The sequence below is a fragment of the Mustela putorius genome, unplaced genomic scaffold (assembly GCF_011764305.1).
Source record: "Mustela putorius furo isolate JIRA1106 unplaced genomic scaffold, ASM1176430v1.1 tig00537227_pilon_pilon_pilon, whole genome shotgun sequence".
NCBI classification, from domain to species: domain Eukaryota; kingdom Metazoa; phylum Chordata; class Mammalia; order Carnivora; family Mustelidae; genus Mustela; species Mustela putorius.
In genome coordinates, this window is record NW_025422368.1 from 44,987,319 (window position 1) to 45,014,403 (window position 27,085).

At 38.8% G+C, this 27,085-nt stretch overlaps 1 protein-coding gene across 1 annotated transcript in view; it reads right to left on the bottom strand.

The window, feature by feature from the left end:
• Positions 1–26,752, bottom strand: part of PTPRR (protein tyrosine phosphatase receptor type R) — a 240,454-nt gene extending 213,702 nt beyond the window's left edge. Inside the window, exons 1-2 of the mRNA XM_004752436.3 lie at positions 26,272–26,752; positions 2,638–2,936 (exon numbers count right to left, since the gene is read on the bottom strand). Coding sequence (XP_004752493.2) covers positions 2,638–2,936; positions 26,272–26,737 — 765 coding nt within the window. The 5' untranslated portion in view covers positions 26,738–26,752. The remainder of the gene's footprint in view (positions 1–2,637; positions 2,937–26,271) is intronic.
• Between the last annotated feature and the right edge of the window lie 333 nt (positions 26,753–27,085).

The following is a 27,085-nucleotide window of genomic DNA, read 5'->3' on the forward strand; positions in this document are numbered from 1 at the left end:
GCACACATTTGTTTAAAGCCATTTTTTTTTTGGACTCCTACCACAGCACTGACCTTGAGGACATTCGTATTCCCCCTATATTGCATTTGTACAAAAATCTGAATAACAGCTTCTTAATCGAGCTTCTGAAATGTAATTAGCATTCTTTGGGATAAACATTCTAATTATGCTGTTCTCTCCTTGTAATAAATGAACTGCAGATTTCCCTGATCATAAAAGAAAGGAGAAAAAGGGAAAAAATTCGTTTGTGGACAAATGCTCTAACGAAATGCTTTGTGGAGACAACAGGGTATCAGGAAAGGAGGGGTGACACATACATCTCTCACGTCCCTGTTAAATTTCTCAGTTTATAATTCATTGTCTGAATGATGTCAGAAACAAGAGGGAGGGGGAAAAATATAGGAAGAGGAAAAAAGCCCTCTCTCCTTCTCAATGGAAACCTTAGAAGTTACATATATAGAGGGAGATACAGATATACAGATATAATATAGATACAGACATAGAGTGGAAGTTGGCAATGGTGTTTTTACTCTGGCTGAAAAAAATAAATCCTGGTAATTTCTCTAATTCAGGAAACTAATAGTCATAAACACTACTCATTTTGGTATAAATTGAGCCATAAAATAATTCTTTGGTTCCCCTGCAATATTCCTCAAGTAATACAGTCTGTGTGTGTACGTATGTATATGTGTGTGTGTGTTCATATATATATATATATGAACACATCAACACCTTAGCTACACAGTCATCAATTATGCTATCAAAGTCATGTTGTCCCCAGAGTTAACTCCCTTTCATTATACTTCACTTCTAAACCTCTTTTCTGGATAGAATGAAACTTCCAACCAGCTGATACTTGATTGAACGTTGACCGTCTGCTTTTTGAGACAGCGGAACATTACTGACTTATTTAAAAATAACTTTACTTTCCTGGTTTTCCTATTAAATCACACATGCATGAGTAATGTCAATAGATTACAGGAAACATTAACACGGGCAACTGTTGCAAAGTACCATAGCCACAGCATGGTTAGAGACTAGATCAAGAGAAAATAGGGAAGCCTAACTCAGCAAAATCACCTATTTATTGCCTTCATGTAATCATCACCCGTAAGAAAAAAGCACAGCTTCTTCTTGAGTTTCCAAACCACAAATAAGCTAAAAGTGAAAGGACCTGCCAGAATTCTTCACTGATGCCTTTTATCCTTCATAATATTAAATTAACTAGACAGTACATGACCTCAGAAGACAGAACAAACCTCTTCAACAGTAATTCACAGAGACTTTAAGAGTTGACAACTATAGGAATATGATGGTCACCAGAGGAAATATCTTCCTCAAGCCCTAGCATTAACACAGGCACATCCAGATAGAGCCACGTCATTAACATCATTTATCTTAGCAAACAGACAGAGTACATGGCTTTCACCTTCAGAACATCTGTTACTCATGTAAATGCACACAATTTGTTCAAGTATTTCAGGAGGCCAAGTGACCCACATAACTTGTAACAAGAGCTCATCTTGTGTTCTCAATTTATGTTTTTTATTGAATTACTGACATTTTCTCTCAGACATTTCCCAAGCAAAGCCAGAGATTTCATTTCATTTGTCTCTGTTTCTGGATCCCCCAAATGACAAATGGATTGTAATTAATATTCAGTATATCCTAGTTGTAAACGTCAATGAATAGACCTGGGATTGTCAATACCAAGTAAAGTGTCCTATATGTAGTAGATAAAAAATAGAAGAAAGGGAAAAATGTTTGTTAGATTTAATTACATTTGGTTCATAGAGAGATTGTCAAAATGCACACATGGTTTACCTGAATGATGTTGGCCTAAAAAGTCAACATATTTTATTATATTTGGGGAGAGAAATGCAACAACTACCATTTAGCTACTGACTTGTAGTTTTGATATGTATCCACCTGTTGTGACTTAAAACTTACGAGGGACTGTAGTCTAAACAGGCCATCAACCTCAGCCTGTATTTTAACTGTGATACCTCCATAAACTGGGAAACTCCAGCCTGGGTTACATACCCAAAGAATACAAACAATGGAACCACTGATTAGTAAAGGGTGATGACTGTTTAATGATATTAGGAATATTATCCATCAACTACTCCTAAACCACCTTATTTATTACAATGACAGAAAACTACCTCTCCCCCACACCCCTTCCTTTCATGGTCTCTTCACTTGTTACAATTTGAGACAAATGCCCAAAGATCTTCAGTAGGTACTACTTATTTATATAAACTGAGCCTAAGCCCTATCTGCTTAGAACAGATTATCACAGAAGGCAGAGGCTCAGTGCAGAATATTATCTACTATAACAGCAAGGCCATCCTGAAGCCATTTTTTAATTCAAATATTTATTAAGTACCCATATGTGCCATGCACTGCGCTCTGCCCAGAGCAGACAGACAAGGTTTCTTATTTCATGGGCTTACATTCAAGAGGAAGCCAACAGATAATAATCAAGTAACAGAAAAGAAATATCAAGGAATGAGAAGCGCTGGGATAAATAATCATTGAGATCCAATGATAAAGATTAATCATCAGGCTTGTTTGTTTGTTTCAAGCAGTAACCACAGAGGGAAAGTATCAGCATCAGTGTAACACAGTACTTACCACCACAATTACATTTGCTGCAGGGATTGGAAGGTTTTCCACTTCAAGATCTTGACCAGCCACTGCCAGCAGATTGAGAGATGGGTCATATGCAGGTCTAGGAAAAGCTGAATTAACAATTTGATGCTGTTTGTTTATTTGTGCTTTGGAAGAGGAATGGTAGCTATGCTTATATATCTTTTGTGGAGCTATATCCAGGCTCTTCTCAATGTCTTGTGAATGGTGATAAATGAATGCAGGCTTCCCACTCTTCTTCTGATGAATTGCCAAGAACTGATCATGATTCCTGGAAAAGCAGCCTGAAACAAGGAGAAGGCAAAAACAAAAATCAAAGACCTTCACTAACATGACCAGAAATATCTGATAAGAGAATTATTCATCCTCAGGCAGTAAAACTTGTGAAGAATTTATACCTTTTCCCCTATTTCATTATCCTAGAACACATTCTGTGGTACGGAGGCATCCCAGATACTTGGGTGGACAGAAGTGGGTGTAGTTTGAAAAAGTCCTATTTATCAGAGATTCTTATATGTCTTTTAGTCTTGAATTTCATCCTTTATCTACAGTCCCAGGTCAAGCTTCTATTCCTGAATGTCCTATCTGTTCCTCAAACAATAACCATTTGTCATAGTTAAGTTTTCCTCCCTTTAATCAATAACCTCTCATACAATTCTTATTTTATTTATTTTATCTTGCTTATAGTTAACAATGTATGATTTTTTTAAATGCTTGTAGAATATCTTAAGCAGAGGGCAGAAATCTGAGGAGACACATTATGGTGGCAACTTCCAATTCTGTAACAACATCCATTCTCTCCTTCTTAGTCAGTAATACGGACATCCAGATAACAAAATACATTCACCTTTATTTCTTCCGTTAGGTAAACATCTATGGACTTGAGTAATTCTTTCTTCTATTTGTCACTGGCCACAGGAGGAAAGAGATGACATGTATATGTAAGCCAAAAGAATACCACTAGGTCAAGCATCAATTAGAAAAACAAACTTAAGGGACCTGGGTGGCTCAGTTGGTTAAGCAGCTGCCTTCAGCTTAGCCATGATCCCAGAGTCCTGGGATCGAGACCCACATTGGGCTCCCTGCTCAGTGAAGAGTCTGCTTCTCCCTCTCTTTCTGTTCCTCTCTGCTCATGTTCTCTCTCTCTCTCTCAAATGTAAGTAAAAAATCTCAAAAAAAAAAAAAAGAAAGAAAAAAAGAAAAGCAAACTTAAGATCTTCTATATAAGATGATCAGCAGAGGAAACAGATCACAACACAGTAACGTCACCCACATGGTGTCTAGCTACCCTGGGCAGCCCAGGTTTTCCCTTGGTGTGTCGATGGCAACAATAAGCTATACAAATACTGTCCTTGGAAAATTACTTACCTCATTTTACAAGAATTCTGAGATGCCTAGAATGCTTACTGAATATTTATAGTGGAGGAATTGCTAGTTTTTACAGCTTTTGCCCTCATTCAGGCCTTTTGTGACCAGCATATATTTCTAGCATCTTCAGCAATTCTGCCTGAACTATGCTTTAAACTTTCGCTTAGGAATATAAAGACAGGTGATTTTTTGGTCAGCTTCAGTGCTTTCTTCCAAGATGGAACAGGCATTTGGGGAATCATCTTTGGGTACTAGTGACTAGCCTTTCAGATCATTCAAATCAAAATGATATTTCATGTGAATTCTGAAATAGTAATAGAAACTACTCATCATATCTTCAGTCCTGAGTTTGCCAAATAGACTATAACTTTCTAAAAAGCAATCAAGCTACCATAATTTGCCAAAGATGATGACTTGACAGTGATGACCTTGAAATACCTATAAATTTTGTTTCTCTGATAGTTCCTCAGATATGGAAGTGAAACTGTCATCAGAAACATATATAATGTTATGAAATTCAGAACAGGGTACTTCAATGTCATTATTCTTGCAGTGATCTATTAATGGAGAATGATGCTAAGATGTTTTAGATGTATTTAACTTTCTGACCATGAGATGTTCATTTAGAACTTTATTAAAAGGAATTTACTCACTAATATTACAGTGACTTGGAAGATATTTCTGAAAAGAGAGAGCTTTGTCCCCTCCTGTCTTAGAGAACTGAATCTGATATTGCAAACAGCAACAAAGAAGTGATCAGTTTGGGAGTTAAGAAATAGAATGGATGCAATATTTTTTATTTTAGTTGGCTTTTTAAATACTTTTTGTTTAAATATGGTCTGTTCTTTTGGGAAAGGCATACTATATGCTTGAATGAATTTTGGTTTCTCACCTGAGGGACTGGCCCTTCTACCAAAAAGAGGAAGATGAGAGAATGGTAACAGAATAGGAGAAAAGCCAAGAAAGAGTGAGAAACTTAAGAAAGAAAATGTTTTAGAACCTGTATGTATTACAGGGTTTTAGACAGAGGCAACTGAAAAATCACTCTCATAGTGATGTCTCTAGAAACAAGTATATAAATGCAACTTCCATGTGTTGCTATGGAAGATAAGTCCCACTGAAGACACACTCATAGATTTTTCAAATTACAAAGCACATCAACACTGCTGCCATGAGAGACAGAAGATGGAGCAAGTGGCTAGATTCTCACCTAAGAAAGAATAAATAAAGAAGAAAAACAAAGGAGGCTTTAAAATACGTTGATTTAAAACACCCAAAGAGATAAAAGAAGAAAATAATAAGAATTTAAGAAAAAGGGAATGGGCCTGTTTCAATCCAGGTGGAAATCACAGAAACAAAAAATACAGTAATTGATGAAACTCAATGTGTAGGTTATATAGTAGACTAGACACCACAGAACAGAGATTTAGTGAATTGGAAAAGTCTAGGTAACAATACAGAAAGCAGCATGGAGATACTAAGAGGAGATGTGAAAAAGAAGGTGCGAGATTATGGTGCCAGATGGCACTCTGTGAGCCATGCCTACCAGCATTCACATCCTTATTTAATCCCCTCCCACTGAGAGTGAGCTGGACCCCACTGGAGACTTACTTGAAATCAACAGATAATGGCAAAGGTGATGGGTGGTTATTTCCTTATTAGGTAAAAAAGAGATGACTTCTGTGTTGTTAGGAGATCCTCTCCTGCTGACTTTGATGAAGCAAGCTGCCTTCCTGGAGAACTCCATATGAAGGAGGAGGCTTCTAGCCAAAAGCCAGGAGAGAACTTGAGGCCCTCAGGGTCACTGAATCCTGCCAACGATCACATAAATGAGCTTGGAAGCAAATCCCTCCTCTGATGAGCCTTCCTCTAAGAGCCCAGTCCAGGCCAACACTCTAACTGAATCCTTATGAGAGACCTTGAAGCAGAAGTCCCACTTCAGCCATGCCCAGATTTCTGACTCACCCAGAAACGAGAAACAGTAAATGTGTATTGTTTTAATCCATTAAATTCTAGGGTCATTTGTTATGCAGCAACAGGAAACTAAAGCAGAGAGGTTGACAGAGACTAAGTTGTTAAATACCTTTACTTAAGAAAGGAAACATTAGAGAAATTGAACATTTTACAAAATTTATGGAGGGAAATGACAAGATAAAATGTCTATTTCTGAAGGAGGCCCTGGCTATATAAGAAATGGGAAGATTGGAAGGAAGAAAGAGTAAATGCAAAGATACCAGGCAAAATATTGTAGATAACAGAACGGCCCCTGACTAAGTGGCAGCAGAGGGAAGGAGCAGAGGTGAATCTAGTCAACAGATGTTCCTTTCTGCTCAAGTTAATTCATATATGTTGTCTACCTTGGATTCCACGGCTTCCACCTTTCCTTAACTCCTATATATAAATTCCCCAACTGACCAATGTTGACTCACGGGCCGGGACATCTCTACACTCTCAGCAACCTTAAAGATTTAAGGGTCAAAACTATTCAGGGTGGGAAATGATAAGAACAAAAGCAAAAAAAAAAAAAAAAAAAGTAGATTAAAAACTTTCAGATGACTGATAAATATCCAAAACCTTCAGAGTGTAACATTCCTCAAGGAACTCAAGGCTACCTTAATGTCAAAGCTTTGTTAGAGGCAAAAAGCAATCTAAAGCAATCTTAGTTTGACAATAGGCAGGCCTCCAGGATCCTGCAAGTCTTCTTTAACATATGAAAAAGGCCTTAGAGACTTTATCTCTACCCACCACCCCTCCAACTTAAAAGTATATAATCAATTGCTCCTTATAATCACAGTCAGCTCTTTCTGCTCCAGGGTCCAGTCCCTGTGCTTTAATAAAAGCACCTTTGTGCACTGGGGGGGGGGGGGGGGGACACCAGAATTTGACAAAAAGAAGGGGGTAGGGAGAGTAGGAGGAGGAGAAGTATTAATTCAATGATTGACTTAATGTTCTGGGATGGAACCTACAGTGGGGTTTCAAGGGTAATTTTGTTTCTAGTGGGTGGCTGACTCTATGGGGGTGCCTTTATTGATGAGATAGAGAAACGTGAGTTTGTGGTGCCTACAATATATGGAAGCAGAAATGTCTAGGGAGCAGTTATATGACAGGAATTCAAGAGGACGCTCTGGACTAGAGGTAAGTGTTTAAAAACCATAAGCAAGCTGATGGAAAACTGAGGGATGAGACTGCCTAGGAGGAGTTGTGTGGAGAAGAACCAGAAGTCTGCAACCTAGACCCAGAGAAGTCCATAGTGAAGGACCAGCTGGAGATTGTCCAAGTACAGAAGGCATGGAAAGAGTGCAACAGGGAAGGAGTCTGCAGGGCAGAACCCAGTGTCAGTGAGACTGAGAGTTCAAACAAGAGAACCCTCAACATTTGCCTAGGGTTTATTTATTTAAAATCTATTGATGGGCATCTGAGCCTGGATATTCAGAAGACCAGATTCAACATGGAAAAGGCTTGGGGATGGCATTCTAGAAGCACTAAGCTAACCATCTTCCCCTGTTGAGCCTTTGAACAAAAATAAAATACTTTTAAAGGATTTGAAAGGGTAAGGAAGATTTGGAGTGCAGGTATGATGGGGCAAACACTGCCTGCCGTGTTGTTTACACTGAATAAAACCTGGGACAAAATGCATGAAACAGCTATTTGAGGACTCTGAAAAATAAGTAGTAGCAGGGGGACTTCAAAGTTCCACAGCATCAGCAGGGAGTTACCTTCTGTCCCCCTCAGTACTCTCTAGTCAACCCATAGTGGATGCAGACAAAGACAGCGTCAGGAAAAACACTCTCAACACTAGTTCTGAAAAAGGGAACTCGTGATGCTAAAAGAGGCTGCAGGAATCTTTCTCCATTTTTCCTCTTTTCTCCATCTTCTATGCTACACCCCAAGCAATGCCATGGCAGCAGAGGCCTTGGCCATGAATGAGAGCTTACAGGACTCAAAACTCCGCAAGAGGGGAGGCTTTCTTTTCTTTTTTCTTTTTCTTTTTCTTTTTTTCTTGAGGGGAGTCTTTCTTTCTCTCAAGGAAGCTGCCATTCTAAGAGAGTGGAACCAACTGTCACGGCTTTTTCGTCTCCCATCCTCCCCCCCACTTGACCCTGGATTCAGATGCGGTTGTAGAAATACAAGAAGTTCACTTCAACGATAATGATACAGATAGGTTTAATGTGAAAGGACGGACAAAATATATATCACGTAAACTCACATCAAAAGAAAGCCACTATCAACAACACAGACTGCAGCGCAAAGAAAATTACCAAGGACAAAGAGACATACCACAAAGTAATGTAATGTACATAATGATGTAATACACGTAAGAATATATAATAATCCTAAATGTGTATACACTCCCTCAAAAAAGCATAAAAATACATGATGCAAAAACTGACCAAAATGAAAGGAGAAGCAGGCAAACCCGCAATTATAGTTGGAGGTTTTAACATTCCTCTCTCAATAATAGAACTAGTAGACAGAAAATCAGCAAGGGCAAGGTTATAAAGGAACAGAACAACATCACCAACTAACTGGATTTAACAGTATTTATAGAATACTCCAACCAAGAACACAGAATACACATTCCTTTCCAGTGCACACAGGACACTCACCAAAATAAACCATATCCTGGGTCATAAAACAAACTTAGACATTTAAAAAAAACTGAAATTATATACAACATATTCTCTGACCATAATAAAATTAAACTAAGAATCAATAATAGAAAACAAGAATCTTTCTAAGCACTTGGAAATTAAACAGCATACTTCTAAATATCCTTGGGTCAAAAAACAATTACTGAGTTAGAACATGTTTTGAACTGAACTGAAATGAAAATATAACATCATAATTTGTGGGATGAAACTGAAGCAGCACTGTTTAGAGGATAATCTACAGCATTAAATGACTTCAACAAAAAAGAAGAAAGCTCTCAAATCAATAATCTGAGCTTCCACTTTAAGAAACTAAACAAAACTGCGGTGCCTGGGTGGCTCAGTGGGTTAAGCCACTGCCTTCGGCTCAGGTCATGATCTCAGGGTCCTGGGATCGAGTCCCGCATCGGGCTCTCTGCTTCCCTCTCTCTCTCTCTCTCTCTGGCTGCCTCTCCATCTACTTGTGATTTCTCTCTGTCAAATTAATAAATAAGATCTTTTAAAAAAATAAAAAAATAAAAATAAAAAAAAGAAACTAAACAAAACAAAAACAAAAACCTCAGAATAAATGCTAAACATGCAGAACGAAATTAAAAATTTTAAAACAGAAATTATTACATTGAAAATAGGAAAATAAAGAAAAATCAGTGAAACAAAAGCTGATTCTCTGAGAAGAGAAAAACTGATAAAACTCTAGCAAAACTCACAAAGAAAGAGAGAAAACTCAAATTATTAATATCAGATAAAAGGAAGGCTATCACTACAGACCCTGTGGACATGAAAAGGATAATAAGGACATACTATGAATCATTCTTTGCATGTAAATCCAACAACTTAGATGAAATGACCAATTCCTCAAACACACAAACTAATGAAACTCACACCCAAGATGAAATAAGATTTCAAACTGTCCTAACATCATAAAAGAAATTAAATTTCTACACAAAATTATTTTTGGAATAAAAAAATCTTCAGGATCAAATGGTTTTACTGGCAAGTTCTACCAGACATCTAAAGAAAAATATAATATCAATTTCACATAACCTCTGTCAGAAAATAGAAAAGGAACACTCCACAAATCATTTTTTGAGGCCAAAATTATACTGATAACAAAAACAGAGAAAGACAATACTAAAAAGAAAACCGTAGACCAATATTGCTCATGAACACAAATGCAAAAATTCTCTACAAAATATTGGGAAAATTGGGAGAAGGGGGTGGGATTATGGACATTGGGGAGGTAATGTGCTTTGGTGAGTGCTGTGAAGTGTGTAAACCTGGTGATTCACAGACCTGTACCCCTGGGGATAAAAATATATGTTTATAAAAAATAAAAAATTTAAAAAAAATATTGGGAAATTGAATGCAGAGATAATACAATGAATAATATACCATAACCAAATGGGGTTTATCCTAGGAATGGAAGGCCTCTTCAATATTTGAAAAGCAATCAACATAATCTACCATGTTGACAGTCTAAAGAAGAAAAACAACATTGTCATAACAATTGATGCAGACAAAGCCTTTGAAAACATTCGTATCTATTCATAGTTCAAAAAGATTAAAAAAAAAAATTTAAAAACAACCTACGCAAACTAGAAATAGAAGAGAATTTCCTTCAAAAAGGCATCTGTAATGAGATGCCTGGCGGGCTCAGTCAGGAGAGCATGTGGCTCCTGATCTCAGCGTCATGAATTTGAGCTCCACGTTGGGTGGAGTGATTACGTAAAAAGTTTAGTAAAATAAAATGTTTTATAAAATTCTTAAAAATTAAAAATAAAGAAAAAGTCACCTACACTAAAACCCACAGCTAACATTGTGCTTAATAGTGAAAAACTGAATGCTTACTTGCCATATCACAATAGAGGAGAAGGCAACTATGATCCCTTACCACTTCTATATGACATTGTATTAAAAGTCTAGTCAGTGCAATAAGACAAAGAGAAGAAGTGAAAGGCATACATACTGGAAGAGAAGAAATAAAACTGTTCTAGTTGCAGAGGGCATGATTATCTATGTAGAAAATCCCAGAGAATCCACCAAAATCTTCCTAGAATTCATAGGTGAATTTAGTAAGGTTGTAGAATACAAAGTCATTCTGCAAAAGCCAATGGCATTTCTAAAAACTAGCAGCGTTCGACAGAAAATTGACCATTCCAAAAAATAGAATAGTTAGGTGTGAATCTAACAGATTATTTATAGGATATCCATACTAAAAACTATGAAATCCTAGAAAACAAATCAAAGAAGACCTAAATAAATAGAAGGGCATACCCTGTTCATGAATTGTAAGACTACATAATGGTGTCAGTTATCCCCAATTAAAACAAAAATTCCAACAGAATGTTTAAATAGACATAGTTATGCTCATTCTAAAATTTTAAAAAAGTCAATATAAAGAGAATAGCTAAAACAATATTGAAAATGAAAGGAAGACTAATACTGCCCAATTCTAAGACTCACTATAAAGCTACAGCAATCAAGATAGTGTGTATTGGCAAGGAATAGATACAGTTCAGTGGAACAAAATAGAGATTCAACAACAGATGAGACAAAATACACCACTTGATTTTTGAGAAATGCAAAAACAACAGAGAAGGATTGTCTTCTCAAAATGACACTGGAACTGTTGTACATCCATATGCAACAAAATGAACCTTTATCTGAACCCACACCTTCCGTAAAAATTAACTCAAAAGAGATCACAGATTAAGTGTATTACTACAACTGAAGAAGGATAGTTGGAAGGCAAGCAGGCAGGGACAATGAGTCCCTGCTCTAAGAGGAAACCACCTTTAAAAGGATTTTACAGCATCCTGGAAGGAGCTCTCCTACCTTTCCCATGTGATAGATCGGTGGCAAAAACCAAATTGGATGATAGGCACAGGGAGAATTAATCAGATTAAAGCAGCCCTCCAAGGAGCCCCAAAAACCCACAGACTTAGGAACTCCAGTGGCAACCCTCTCCGGCACCCTCCCTTCTCAGCAGTTTTGTACTATGACTTTACCATCTCTCAACACACCTTACTCTGCCCAACACTCTGTCTGGTCTGTCTCTTCATTCTTCCAAGCAGTATACCAAGAACCATGGGCACCGATGGAAAAAAAAAAAAATCCTGTAACACAACTTTAAAACTTTCTGAAGATAGGAGAAAATCTTCATTACCTAGGGTTAGGCACAGAGTTCTTAGATAGCACACCAAAATCATAATTTATAAATGAAAAAAAAAAACGATAAACTGGACTGGACCAAAATTTTGAAATTTTTGCTCTGTAAAAGACAGTTGTAAAGAGAATGAAAAGGCAAGCTACAGAGTGGGAGAAAATAATTGTAAACCACATATCCAGCAAAGATGTGTAATCAAAAAATATAAAGAACTCTCAAAACTTAATAGTAAGAAAACAAGCCAATTTAAAAATGGTTGAACACGGGTGCCTGGGTGGCTCAGTGGGTTAAGCTGCTGCCTTCGGCTCAGGTCATGATCTCAGGGTCCTGGGATCGAGTCCCGCATCGGGCTCTCTGCTCAGCAGGGAGCCTGCTTCCCTCTCTCTCTCTCTGCCTGCATCTCCGTCTACTTGTGATTTCTCTCTGTCAAATAAATAAATAAAATCTTTAAAAAAAAAAAAATGGTTGAACACTTTGTCAAAGAGAATACATAAATGACAAACAGGTACCTGAAAATTTGCTCAATCCTATTAGCCAATAAAAAATATATATATTAAAATTGTAATGTGATACCACTACCCACCTCTTAGAATTGTTAAAATGAAAAAGACCAACAATTCTCAGTGCTGGAGAGTTTCTGTAGGAACTAGAATTTTCATACTTTGTTGGTTGGAATGCAAAATGGCAAAGCCACTACAGAAACAGTCTGGCACTTTCTTATAAAGTGAAACGTACATTTACCAGCAATCCCACTTCTACATACTTACCCCAGAAAAATAAAAACTTACATTCACACAAAAATCTGCAAGCAAATTTTGTGCCAGCTTTAGCCATAATTGGCCCCAAATGGAAACAACTCAAATGTTCTTCAATGCATAAGTGGGTCAACTTTGACACATCTATACTTTGGAATATTACTCATCAATAAAAAGTAATGAACTATGTATCCATTCAACTTGGCTGAATCTCAAGGACATTAGGCTGAGTGAAAGAAGACAGTCACAAAACATCACATGCTGTATGATTCCATTATATGACATTCTTGAAAAGATACAAACTATAGCGATGGAAAGCACATCAATGACTATCAGTATTTAGGGGCCAGGGGTGGGGGACATAGCATGAAGGATTTCCAAGGGATGACTGACCTTTTATGTATTGTGGTAGTAATTACATGAATCTATATATGTGTTAAAATTCATACAACCATACACTTAAAGAAGTCAACAGATTATACTATGTTTTGTAAGCTACTTCTTAACTGAAAACTGTATCAAAGCATCTTCTCTCTGACTGCAAATCTATATAGTTAAAAAATGATGGATAAATTTATAGAAGGTAATTTCAGTGTGTATTTGGGAAAAAGCTAGATTTAAATGGATTGGAAAGTGGGAGATAAAATGGAACAACAACGTGGACAACTCTTCAAACAGCTTTAGGTGTAATAAGAGAATGACAAGGTCAGTGTGTGATCAGGAAAGGAGAGTAGGGTTGAGGGATTTGGTTTTTTCGACATGGGAGAGATTTGAGCACTTTTATTCCTTAAAAGGAAGAGTCAGTTGAGGAGTGGCTGAATATATAGGGGAAAGCAGGTAAGATCTGCTTTCCCTCATGATTGGAGGAGTTGGGATCCACAGTACCGGCAGGCACGGGGATGAACCTGGGGTTGGAGGAAGGTATTTCTTCAGCTACAACAGTAGGGAGAGGGTAAGGTGGGAAAATCTGGAATGTGAAGGGATCTGGTGGTAGAGGTTGAACAAATTTTCTTCTGACGGTTTCTCTTTTCTTCCTGTAGAAGGGAAGTCCTCTGGTAAGAGGGAGGACAAGAGAGGAAAGTTGGTAAGCTTCAGGCAAATGGAGAAAGACTGAAACAGTTAATATAAAGACCTGGCAGATAAAGTTGATATGTGGAGGAGGATTCCTCATCTCCACAGAGAACTCAGTCTGTCTCAGTCCAGAAGGGAGAGAGTGTCTCACAGAATGTTTAGTAAACAGCTTGTCAAAGATAGTCATCTGCATTTAAAATGTGAGTACTTTGACCACAGAACCAACGTTTAACATGCGAATAGCCAGTTTTGATGGTCATAAAATTCCATGATTTAAATTTCATTTTGGACAGACCTTGGTAATCTTTGAAGAAATCTTTAAGAGAGAGGAATGGATGAAATTACAACATTAAGTTGGAGTATGTTATGATTCAATAGTTCAGATTCAGTGTTGGTAATTCGTAAATGCACAGGGTAGAATGGCCTTGCCTGCACCATCTCAGGTTGGAATGCAAAATGGCAAAGCCACTTGTATAGCAAATGCTTAAATCAGAGTCAGTATCTTGTGAAAGGAACAAAAGGATGAAGCCATGTTCTCTAGAGACCTGAAAAGGTGAACAATCGAAAAAAGGCAACTTCGTTCTCTGATCATTCTGTGAAAGGATAATCATTGTTTCTAAACCATTGCCAACACTTTTGTCTCTAGAAAGTAGATATAAATGGATAACATCAGGGAAGTCCCCTGGGAATTTCTACAAGAGAAGTGATGAGGCTCTCCTTTGATTTGTAAATGCCTCTCAGAAAAAGTTAAAAATACACAGGAGTACTAGCAAAAGCTTATCTAGCAGATGCCTATTAATAGTAGTCAGAAAGAAAAGAAATACTTTTTTAAAAAAGCAATGGTCTAGGAGGTAAGGGACCTAGAGTCTAGTGCAAGACATCCCTCACCACCACCATCTATGCGAACTTGAGTAAGTCTCCTCACAGCTGAGCCTCAGTTTCTCATCAGAGAATCAAAGTGGTTCTTGTAGATCTACAGCTAGATTACCATGTGCTGGGCTTCAAGAAAAGAGAAGTCCCAATTCAATTGGATTTTGCCTGATGCTGATTTTTTTCTAAAGAAATACATTTTTCCATAACCAAAATAAACAAGTACACTTATTTTTCCACACGGAAAATTAAAAAGTTACAGGTAAAGCTTCACAGTTATACTCACTTTTCTAATTTCTTCTGATTTAATGAAATATTATTATGATGATTTTGCTTCATGTAGGACAGCTAAGATTGCTAATAGCATCCAGTTCTCCTTGATTGACTCTGCTTTCCTCCATATATCTTTTCATCAAAGCTCTTGTTGCATCTTCAAAACCCTTCCTTACAGAGCACAACTTACATATTACACAATATAGAGACAGTGACCCTTTGTAATCTATTACTTTATATCCTCTGAAATTTGTGATTTTTTTTTACCTTTCTTTTTAAGACAACAAATGTCCAGACTTTATGTAAGTTCCAGTTTATAATGTTTTATTATGATTTAGGTTTTTTTCCAAAAAGAACAAAATTGCATACATAGCATAAACACGCATGTATCAGAAGGACTCAAAAGGTTCTCACTTTCTTCACGTTCTGTTTCCGGGCAGTAGGTGTGTCATTCAGCTCTCACCACCATTCTTTCCAAATGTCCAATGTATACTATAACTAACAACTACTTTTCTCTGGGTCTAATCAATTAGATGAATAGACCAAGTACAATAAGAGATCCTTTGGGAACAATCCTTAAAGGGCCAGGGATTTCCAGAAACAACATCCTTGGATGTAAGGAGGTTAATATTAAAAATATTCTTGCAGTTGTTCTATAATTCCAATGGTAATGGTTAACACAAGATGCCACCATAGTACTCATCTCCAGCTATAAAGACCCACAGTAACAGCCCTGAATCTTCCTGAAGAATACTGCGGGCTTCCTGACGTGTGATAACTGAGGTCGGTTAGGATAACGTCCCAGTTGTAACATATGACCAACCCTACGGTTTTTTAATAGAAAGTTACATGGAAAGAGTCCATTATGGCTGTATCTGTGCCACCAGTTTTGTAAAATTCAGTTTGTGTGTCTTAGTTACATTCTAACGACATACATATATGTATGTATGTATGTATTTATAGATACAAACATTTGTTTTGTTTTATATCCTGACAACAAACAACCAACTGGACTAAAAAAGAGGTCCATCTTCAAATGAGCAATTATAAAGAGCAAAAAATAAAAATAACGAGAAATGAGAGTTTCTGCAAGATAGTGATTGAATTTATAAAAACTGTAAACCAATAAGGCCGTCTGCCCCCAGAAGACTTGGAGGAGCTTGTCATGGAAGCAACAGCTCCTTCCAGGAATGGTTTTCCTAAAATCTAGTCTGTGCACTGGTTTCTAGGATGTGAAAACATAACCCCACAAGGAAGTGCTGGGTCATTCTCTAAGACTATTTAGATGTTTCATATGTTTGGCCAGTGATGTATCTAGCATATCTGTAAGAAGAAAATTTTTTAAATACTAAAGTCATCAGTCTATTTTCATAGGGTTGGCTCTATTCTTTTCTATATAGAAGAGGATTGGAACTGTACAAGAATAAGGAATGATTTTAATTAAAGCTTCTTATAAACTTTTTCTGCATATTTATTGATATAAACACTCCTTCACATTTCCTCAAATATTCCATATGAAATGTAGTTCTTATTCCCACTTCTAACCCATTGTAACTACTTACTTCTTCTTATTTATCTTATCTACCCAACATTGAGCTATGCAATGGCAAGCTCTATTCAGGGGTCACAGAAGTGACTGTCATTTTTAAATTTTTTTATCTTTTAAGATTTTTATTTATTTGACAGAGAGAGCACAAGTAGGCAGAGTAGGCAGGCAGAGGGAGAGGAAGAAGAAACAGGCTCCCCACTGAGCAGTGACCCGATGTAGGGCTCCATCCCAAGACCCCGGGATCATGACCTGAGCCCAAGGCAGCCACTTAACCGAGCCACCCAGGCGCCCCTAGAATGACTGTCATTTCAGGAAAAATCCACTGGGCGCCACGTGCCGGTGGCAAAATTACAATGAGTGAGTTTCATGTTTCTTGATCTCTGCCCAGCTTTAATAAAGTTATTTTTCATCTGATAAGTATATGTTACAGAGTGGAACATAATACAATTAGGATAGTACCCTTTGAGACAATGTGACTAGACAGAAGTCATAAGGAAGGGATGAGGTCGAGAGCACTGGACTCAGACTCTGCCGGAGGAAGTGAGATTTATGTCAGTTCAGATAGAAGCAGTCAGATGCCCCCCAGTTCCTGAAGAACTGAGCTCAAGGATGTTTGCAGGGGAGGTCCACAGGAGTGAGTACCACTATCTCTTAAATTCTATACCGCCATTAAGAGAAGAACTTCATCAAGATATGCTCTCTGGGGAAACGCTGAAGCAGAGACAAATGACTTGTGGCTGGAAAGCTGAGAAATACTAGCCTTTGCAGAAATCGTAGGAATTGAGTTCCACATGCACTTACTGAGTAATGAAGCAGGACATTTGTAAAATCTTCCCTACTTCACTTGTTATACAAACAACTAAAATGTTATTTATGTATAGTTATGGAGATTATAAACTATTTCTTCATTTTTTAAAAAGATTTTATTTGTTTAGAGAGAGAGAGTGTGTGTGCTCGTGAGTGTGGGAGAGGGGCAGAGGGAAAGAAAGAGGGAATAGCAAGCAGACTTCCGCTGAGCAAGGAGCCTGAAGTGTTCCACTTGCAACCCTGAGATCATGACCTGAGCAGAAACCAGGAGTCCATACTTAACCGACTGAGCCTCCCCTGTGCCCCATTTCCATCATTTTTATAGTAGAGTTCTCCAGATAACTTGAAAACTGGGATCCAATGGCAAAACAAAGAAAAAATAAGTATTTCAAGAATAATTTTCATAGATTAAGAATTATGTTAAAACATAGCAAAATGAACATTAGAAAATACAAAAATTAAAATACTGTCATAGTAATGATATTGCAGAGATGTAAATGCCTGGATATCAGGACAGGAGAAAAGTGAGAAAGGAGGTCGCCAGTGGCCACTTGAAGAGATCCCCGCCCTGGTCTCCTCTGCCTGCATTTAGGGATTTGGAGAGCACTTGGTAGGTCCCTAAGTCCACACTTCCATTCCATTCTGTCTTAGTCCTTTCCTTCAGCATTTTTGAAATTAACATCACTGGTCTAACGCACTGCTCTGTCATACTTCATTGAAAAATGAACACCTTCTAGGGAAGGACCATGCAATTAACAGCTATTCTTACCTGGAGTAGAAAGTACTTCCAGATACCTGTTAGCCATTCGTCACCTGACCTCTCCTACCCCTAATCAAATAATACCTAGCTCTTACGTGGCACTTATTAAGACAGTGCAATTTACATGCATTGTCCTGTTTAACACACAACAATAACTCTATGGTTGTATAGGATGTAACCTCCCTTCTAAAAAGAAGAAATTTTAAAAATAAATAATAAAAATGAAGAGAAAGTTGAGGCTTAGAAGGATTAAGTAACTTGCCCTAAGTTTACAGAGCTGGAAAGTGATCGTGTGTAGACTGGAGACCTGTCACAACATCCGTGCTCTTAACTACTACAGTGTTCTGCTAAAGGTTATCTAAAAATACGGCATTCCCTCCCCCCTTATTTCAATTCTCTCTTAACTCCTCTCCTTAAGCTATTTCATTTTCTTCCAGGGAGAATAAAAATACATAGTCTTGACAACAAGGCCAAGAAAGGAAATTGCTTATAACTTAAAACCACACCTTCATATTGATGGGTTGATGGCCTTTCAAACTAACACTCCATCTTATGTTCGGCCCTCTTTGATTTGGGCATCTTTCCCAATAACCTAGTGATGGGAGTTACGATAGTGTTTGATTTCCCCGCCAGGGCCCATCAGCAGTTGGGGCGTTACTACAGTTGCTCTGCACCCGCCTCTATAGCCCCGTGAGACACTCTCACTCCATGTTCATTTTGTGCTCCTTTCCAAGGAGAGTAGTTTAGAGCTGCCTTAATCCATTCTGCACATTTAAATCAGGATGTGGACACTGCTTCAGGTCTGAACTAGGGAAAAAATAATTTATGTCCTCACTGAACTTGGCATTTATTTCAGTGCAATTAAACATACTGATCTAGATTGCTGCATCATGTAAACAGTTACTTTTGCTTTGGTTTTGGTCCATGTGCCTGCAATTTTAACGGACACCAACATCGTCATAACTTGAAATCAAATGAGATTTGATTATGAGGAAAGTCTGAGTGGCCTTATGAGTAAAAAATTATTTAAACTGGAAGTGCTAATAATGTTTACAATATAAATTTGCTAATTGTCGTTCTGTGGCAAATATCATCGCTATAACAGACACTTTATGGTGATGTTATTTGAGAAAAAGGAATTAGGACATTTGATCTTAAAATGATAATTTACCATTAAGTATTTTTTTCAAAGCTATTAAAATCTTTTATGCTGGGAAATATCAATGTAACTCTGAGTGTGTCAGCATTTGTAAGTGCCTTAAAAATGAAGAATGCACTTATGGGCCAAGTAGGATCTTTCAAAATCCCCTTTTAAAGGGAAAAATGGCTTTCTCTACCTTTTTAATTTGACTTTGTAAACAGATTTAAAAGATTTAACAATAAACTTACCATAAAACACAACATCCATGTAATCATTAGTACTAATGGCAATAAGTGGGTTATGATGTGTGATCCCATCATCTTATAAAACATGACTTTTTATAATTCATAAACTAGTCTCCATTCTTCAGATATAAGTATGTCTCCCTTTAGGTATAGTGTTTTTCTATCAGAAAAAAAAATGTGTCGTATCCCAAAACTTTATGGTTCTATAAACACTTTGTCTACACATAAAAAGAGAGAAAGAAAATGTATACAACCATCCAAATATGCCCAAATATTCTGTGATGGTTTGTTTTTTTGTTTGGGGGAGGGAAGGAGAATTGGATTACTGGGGGTCTTGATATATTATACCCACTGATTCATACTCCCACCTGATTATAAATGGGTAAGTGGCTCATATTTGCTGTTCCAAGAGAGATGATGACTGGTCAGCAATCAGAGGTCAGATTTCTGGGTCTATCCCTTAGCCACAGCTATCATGCTATGTATCCTATGTAATTCCTTGATGTAAAATAAAGACATTCACCTTATTCCCATCCCTCTAATACTGGAAACTCATATAGCAATTTCTAACTAGGCGAAGGTTGATACACAACTCCACTACAACTATCGTCATGCCCATGGTGCACAAACTTATCCTAGAGACTATGTTTAAATGAAAGCTTTTCTGCCCCATTTTCATTTCTCTGTAACCAATACAAGTAAATTGGATTGAGGAAGCAGTAGCAAAATCAATTCTACTCTTTACGGTTATGAAGATGAGCTGTAATCTCTTCATCAATGTAATTTAATTTGTTAGAATTTATTTTGCCTAATACATCCGGAATATATTTATTCATTCATTGAACATTTATTGATGGCATAAGAGGCAACAAGTCCAGTTCCAGGAAATGGAATTAGGAAAGACCTGAGAGTAGAAGACTCTGCCCTGTTAATGAAGTTGAGTTTTATTTTAAGAAAGAAGGAAAAAACTATATTAAAGAATTTTATAAGGGAAGAACATGAGCAGGTCTTTTTTGTTTTTAGAGTTTTACTTCTGGCATTTTCATGAGGGATGGATTTGATAAGAGGATCATAACGTAAGTTACTATATGAGAAATAAGGCAGGGATGTGAACACGGAAAGTGGAGAAGACTTGGGGCCCGTAGGGATGAAAGCAGCAAAGAAGGTCCAAGATGAGTTAACAGTTTCAGGCTTGCGTGATTGTGGGGGATCTTAGTGTTATTCACAATAATAGGAAATATAGAAATAAGAGCAATTGTGACAGTTATGCTGAGTAGAACAGATAAATATAAGATGATCATGGGATATCTGGTAACCCCTAGGGAGATTGTACAGAGAGGGACATAAAAGGTGGCGCATAACAATCTGAGGGTTTTGGAGGGGTGGGGGGTGAGGGGTTGGGTGAGCCTGGTGGTGGGTATTATGGAGGGCAGGTATTGCATGGAGCACTGGATGTGGTGCATAAACAATGAATTCTGGAACACTGAAAATAAATTTAAAAAATAATAAAAACTTTTTAAAAAGGCAGCGCATAAACTCTAGAAAGCACGAACCATAAACACTACTCAGTGGAAGACCTAACAGTACAAACTGAGGGATGGCTGGAGAAATAAGAGGGAAGCCAAGAAGCAGTAGTTATCCAGTGGAAATCAGTGAGGAGAACTTTCAAAATCAGAAAGAGAGCAAATTGAATAAATGCCATAAGAAAATATTCACTGGTAAAAAAAAAGATATATTACTTACGTTCAAAATCTCACAAACTGGGAGATAAGATGAGGACCAAGTTGGTAGAAAAATAGATGAGAAACAAAAAAGAGAAGGCCAAGTGTGGACAATGCCTTCCAGAATTTTTACAAGGCACTACACAGGGTATGGTCTCCAATAGAACATGTAATCTCCAAGGTGATAGGAGTGTGTGATGTTCAGCATACATATAGGTGTGCCTCCTATGTGCCAAAGAAGAAGATAGGTTTGTCCAAGGGCTTTAAATCCTTCTTGTGAATTAGCTGTATGAATCCTTTTATGTCACTACAGCCATTCCTATATGTACGTATAAGGCATTTCACTAAGAACTGAAAATATAATGAACCAGCCAGGCATCTGAGCTGTACAGCATCTGGCAATCAATTCGGACTCTGCCACTGAGTTGATCTGTAGTTCTGGTCTCTACTAGCAAGCCCGTTCCATGCTGTCCTTAAGTTCACAACGGTAGAAAAGTCTGTTTGGGACAGTATGTTTCCTGGGCATGTGAGCTCCTAGGGAGAAACCTGAGTTTTAGATAAATGAGCTCTGTTGAAGTCCATTCTAGCAGTAGCTAAGTTGACTAAGTGTGTCTTGCATGGGTGCCAAGAAGAAATTAAATGTAAAAGTGGGAGACCAGAAACGTCACTGTGTTGTTTCTATTTATTCAATGTATCTTTTTAAATCTTTAGTAGCTTTTATGCCAGGCACTGTCCCAGGTGCTAGGCTGGGCAAGATCTGCAACAGACACAGCAGTAAACAACAAAACAGACAAACATCTGTGCCCTTCCAGGAGCTTACATTTCAACGGGAAAAGGGGAAACCACAATAAACAGAGCAAGAAAGTTAAATACATGAAATGGAAGTTGGTGAAAAACCTCTGGGAAAAAAGTAAAGCAGGAAGAGATATTGTAGTTTTGGGGGGGGGGAAGAAAATGAAATATTAAATAGGATAGTCGGTGAGGGTCTCCCTGAGAAAGTTACATTTGAGTAAGAGCCTAAAATTAATGGATTAAGCCATGGAGATACTGGGGGAAAGAGTGTTTCAGGCAAAGGAGAAAGCAAAACAGATGAGGGCAGCAAGTCCCTGGAATTTTCTTAAAACACAAGGAGACCAATATGGCTGGAGAGAGACAAAAAAGAATAAAGTGATGAGAGATGATATCAGAAAGATAATGGAGGAAAAGAATACGATGGAACCTGGGCTAGTGTAAGGATTGTGTTGAGTGATTTTGAACAAGAAAACGGATTCTGTGGAATTCACTGAGAGAAGACATCTTGGAATCTTCAAGAACAACATATTATTTTCCTATCCATCAGTCTACCCTTCCTTTTGAGGGTGATGTTTCTGCAAATGACTTCCCTGATCCTCTTGGCCTCACCATAGAAATCCATCTTTCTCAAAGACTAGAAAACTTGGCTCTGCATTTCTCTGAGAGAGAAGGTGCGTCTTCAGAAGATACAGCAAAGGCAGTCTTTGTGCCATCCAGAATGCTCAATAGGAAGAAAAATGTGAAAATTGGAAAGAACCTTCTCCAAAGATTAGGCAGAGAGTAATGCACTGAAATCACATTCTGTGTGTTTTAGCAAAACATCCACTAGAAAAAAATAAGGCTTTTACATGAGAATTTTCAAGATATTCCAAGACCTTCACTCCTTTGCAACTAAAATACTACCCAATAAATATATCATCTCCTGAAACAGAATATCATTCTTCGGTTAAAGAAAGAGAAAAAAAAAAAAAAACACTGAAGGAAAGAAACTTTTGGTGGCTCTTGGGGTACCATCAATATTATTGGGGCACACCTTCTTGGATATTCCTGAAGCAGTCTTTGCAATTGAAGTTTATGTATTACATTGGTTCACAGAGGACTAAAGAATGAGGATAGCTAGGGGAGCATGGGTAGCTCAATAGGTTAGTACCTGATTCATGATTCTGTTTCAAGTCATGATCTCTGGGGATGGGACTGAGTCCTGCACGGGGCTCTGTGCTCTGCAGGGGAGTTTGCTAGAGATTCTCTCTCTCTCACTCTTTCTCCCTCTGCCCCTCCCCGTTCCCCCCTTTCCTCTCAAATAAATAAATCTTAAAAAAAAAAATGGGGACAGCTAGGTAAAAAGGCTTTGACACCACTAACTCAATGGTGGCCTTTCCTATTGGAACCAGTATATGATTTCATATAGTATACAGCCACAGGTCTGAAAACATGGGCTTTCATCCTGTCTAAGCTGTTAACTGGCTCTTTACTATTTAAGGTAAATACTGTGTACATTTACTGGCACTTAGTTTTCTTTTTTCTTACCAGAATAGTAAGCATGTGGATGGACAGTAACTACAACTTTCCTTGTTAGGGAGATCTATGAAAATGAGCTGCCCTGGGAAGAGATGAGTCCAGGTTATTGAACAAGCTCTATGCTCAGTAATTTATTAGGATCAATTTACCCTGAGATGTTAATTACACAGTATTGTACCCCCTTCCTCTTTTTGTTCTCATAGACATTACAAACAGACCACAGTACTTTTCCCTATCGAGACCACTGATCAAGGCTGATCACTATTTGTTTATTTGCTTGCTTGCTTATTATTATTTTGCTTATTTATTTGCTTGCTTATTTTGCCCAGTATCTTGGGCAATCACGACCAAATAATTGGAGATGGCACTCAAGTTGAAAACAATCTGCTATCTCATCATTAGCAGAATGATCATCTGTAAGACAACGGTCCTAGTATAACTGAGAAGAGCACTCACATCCCGTCAACCAATTTCTCCCATCCCTAAAGGGTTCCAGCATGTCATCACTTCCACCCGCACAAAGTAGTTGCTGGCACCCTGAGCATAACCAAAATGGACCTATTAGCTTTTCAGTAAAGAGGACCAGAAAAATAGAATTCATTCCGCTTCTTTATGAAGCCCACTTCTATCCTGAGAGGAGTCTTCTGTAAAAGAAGCAAACTCAGATATTCAACAAGTAGCAAAAATCAATGACTTCTTGATCTTCGTTCTCCCACACACTCACTTTCTCATTACCCAAATCTATAGGAGCTTAGATCAAAAAGTACGTGTTTGTTTCAGTTCCAGTGAAAAGTCCTAACAATGTTATTAAATAGCTGTGATGAATTTTAATCTGATGACAGCTTGTGACCCACAAATTGCTGTTTAAAATTAAAATGCATTCAAAATGAAACTGGCAAGAAAACCACAATATTAAACTTGCAATCTGCTGTGAAAAAACACCTATCAAAAGCACGATATTAAATATGAATATGATTAATTTCCATATAGCATCTTGCGATTGAAATCTGAAAATGATAGCCCATCACTGCACTGCCTTATTAATTTCAAATTGGATGAACATTTTTTTTTTTTTTCAAATTAAGAAGTCAAAGTCGAGATGGATTGGTTTGTCTTTGGTAATACACACTTTGGCAGAGCTCCAGGTATAACCTAGGGCTATAGACTTCTAGGTTTCTCCTTTGATGAACAAAAGTTCTCTATTTTCCTCATCCCAAATGTTCACCTACAGTAAATTTAGAAATGATTTCCACCTGCTTAGTTTTCAGTTTAATTATAACTTTTAAGCTATAATTATTCAAGATATATTAAATGGAATCTTTAGAATGTCTTATACATTAGTTTAAAAAAAATTACACTGACATTTTTGACAGATCAGCTAAATCATTCCTAAACTTGTAAGAATCGAGGCTTTAATTTTTTTTTTTTTGCAATGGATGTTTAGTGCTACCATTAAGCATAATAATGTAAATAAAATTCAACCTAATGTGTATTTTTTCATTCCAAATTTCAAAATTTAAAGAAGTGCATATGGTAATAAAATGATGCATTACAGCTGCTTGTAAATAATTTAATGACCAAGTCATAGCTATTTGCTACTTTTCAAAAGGTACCAAAAAACTATTGAAAATTTCACCATAAAACATCATAGTTATAAGAATTAACACGTGTACTTAATTATAGACTTAATATTTCTGTGCATGACTCGTTCAATCCACTAAAATAGCATGGGCTAGAAATAAGAAAGTACCATATTTCACTCTCATTACTGCACACATAGAAAAGGAACTCACCCACTCCTTTTGAAAAGAGACCACAAGAATTGTAATTTTGCAGCCATTATTTTTATTCATTATCCCTGGGGCATAATACATGCTCAATAAATGTGAGCTTCAGGAATGAATGAATGTGTGACTGGGTGACAAGTAAAGGGATAAAATATCTAATCTTTGCTTGCTACAGGGCTACTTACTGCATGGACAACTGCTGTCGCAGTAGGGTGCCTAAAATCTCTGCCATATTCTATTTTGGTACGTGTGTGTAAAAATGATAAAGGATTCCGTCCAGCAAGTCCTTGCATTACACAGAGGCTGCGTGTATCCAAAAAAGCAGGATCTGTAGTGACATTGCATATAAAATTCCCCAGGTACTCCCTAAGGTTTACTCCCATTCGAAATCTAATATCGGTTCTGATACCAAATATATTTATATTTGGGCGCAATCTCACTGTCACTCTTGGCTAGTCCTCACCAAATCTGTCCCAGGGACAGTGCCTACCCCGGGGGGTTGCCAGCCTTAAAACTGTGACTGGGTTTTTGTTGGGTGCCCTCGGACGCTGACCACGATGCTGAAAGCGGAGTGAGGGTCCTATTTTAAACCTTTCCTCCCTCTTATTGGCTTAGAAAATTCGAGTGACAAGAGCAGGGGCCAAAGGAACCTGGAGCGGCATCATTAACATGAACCATGTATTTCGATCTTTTGGGCGGAGATGTGGTCCTTCAGGTTGTAGCCAATGCATCTCTGTGAGCTCTCGCTAAACCCAGGGACCTTACGGATGTAGCCGCTGCAGTAGAAAAGGTTACATCCAGCAGGATGTCTTGTCTGTCTCCTGAAAAACTGGCAGTCAAGTGCATAGCCTAGAAACAGGATCAGGGAGTCTAGATGCAGGGGAAAGGAGGGGGAACCAAACCTGTGCTCCTATTGACAATGTTCACTATGATTCGTACGAGGTAAGGACAAATCAAGAGCCGGTTTTAGCTTAAGTTTTCAGCCTCAGTCTTCCAACAGGTGCACAAACTCCCTCACCCCTTGCCCGTCAGTACTGTCCTGCTTTCTACGGCTTCCTCGGCGAGGCAAGCTTTTCCTAGAGTCCTCAAGCATGTGCAGTTTCCCAGCTCATCCACAGCTCCGGCTCTGCGCCCCGCAAGCCCTTACCTGCAGCGTGAAGATTCAGAAGCAGGCACAGCGCGGGGAAGCCGACCGCGGTCCGCATAGTGTTCGCACGGAGCGGTGGAGGAGGAACTCCGCCGCGACCCCACTTCAGGCAAAGTGTGCCTAGAAAGAGCCACCACCGAGGGTCTTCTGGTCTCCGGGTTTCATTCTCGGGTCCTGGCTGGGTTGACAGAGCGGTCTGTGGCGCTGGGCGCCGGCAGAAGCCAGCACCGGCTTCGCCTCCCGAAGAGATGGAGAGAGGAAGAGGAGGAGGAGGAGGAGGCGGTGGCTGGGAGGGGGGCGGAGCAGGGCAGGGGCGAGGCGCTCGGAGGCGGCTACTGCTCGGCCTTCTGCAAGCCCGCAGCCGCGGCGGCGAAGGCGGGGTGGACTCCCGCGCCAGTCCCGGAGCCCTCCGCGCGGGGCCAGCGCCGCGCCACCAGCCTCCAGACGCGCCGCGCCTACTGAGCATGCCCGGCGCTGGCCCTCGCGCCGCACGGAGTTTCGAAGTGAAATTCCACCTCTCCGGGTCTTCGCGGCGGCTGCGAGGGGGGCAGGCTCCTCGGCGGGGGGCTGCCTCCTCGGCGGGGGGCAGGCTTCTCGGCGGGGGGCAAGCTCCTCGGCTGTTGCTCGGAAGGGTCTGTCCACGACTTGGGGGTGGGTTGGGGGGAGGGGGTGGAATCGAGGAAGGCCTGACCCGAGGAAGCAGAGGCCCTCAAGACCCACCCTACCCTTTCCCCTCCACGTGGACAGAGCTCACGGCTGGCGAAGAGTGACCCGTTTCCTGGGGCTGCCTGCAGGAGGAGTCGTCCGTGGTATC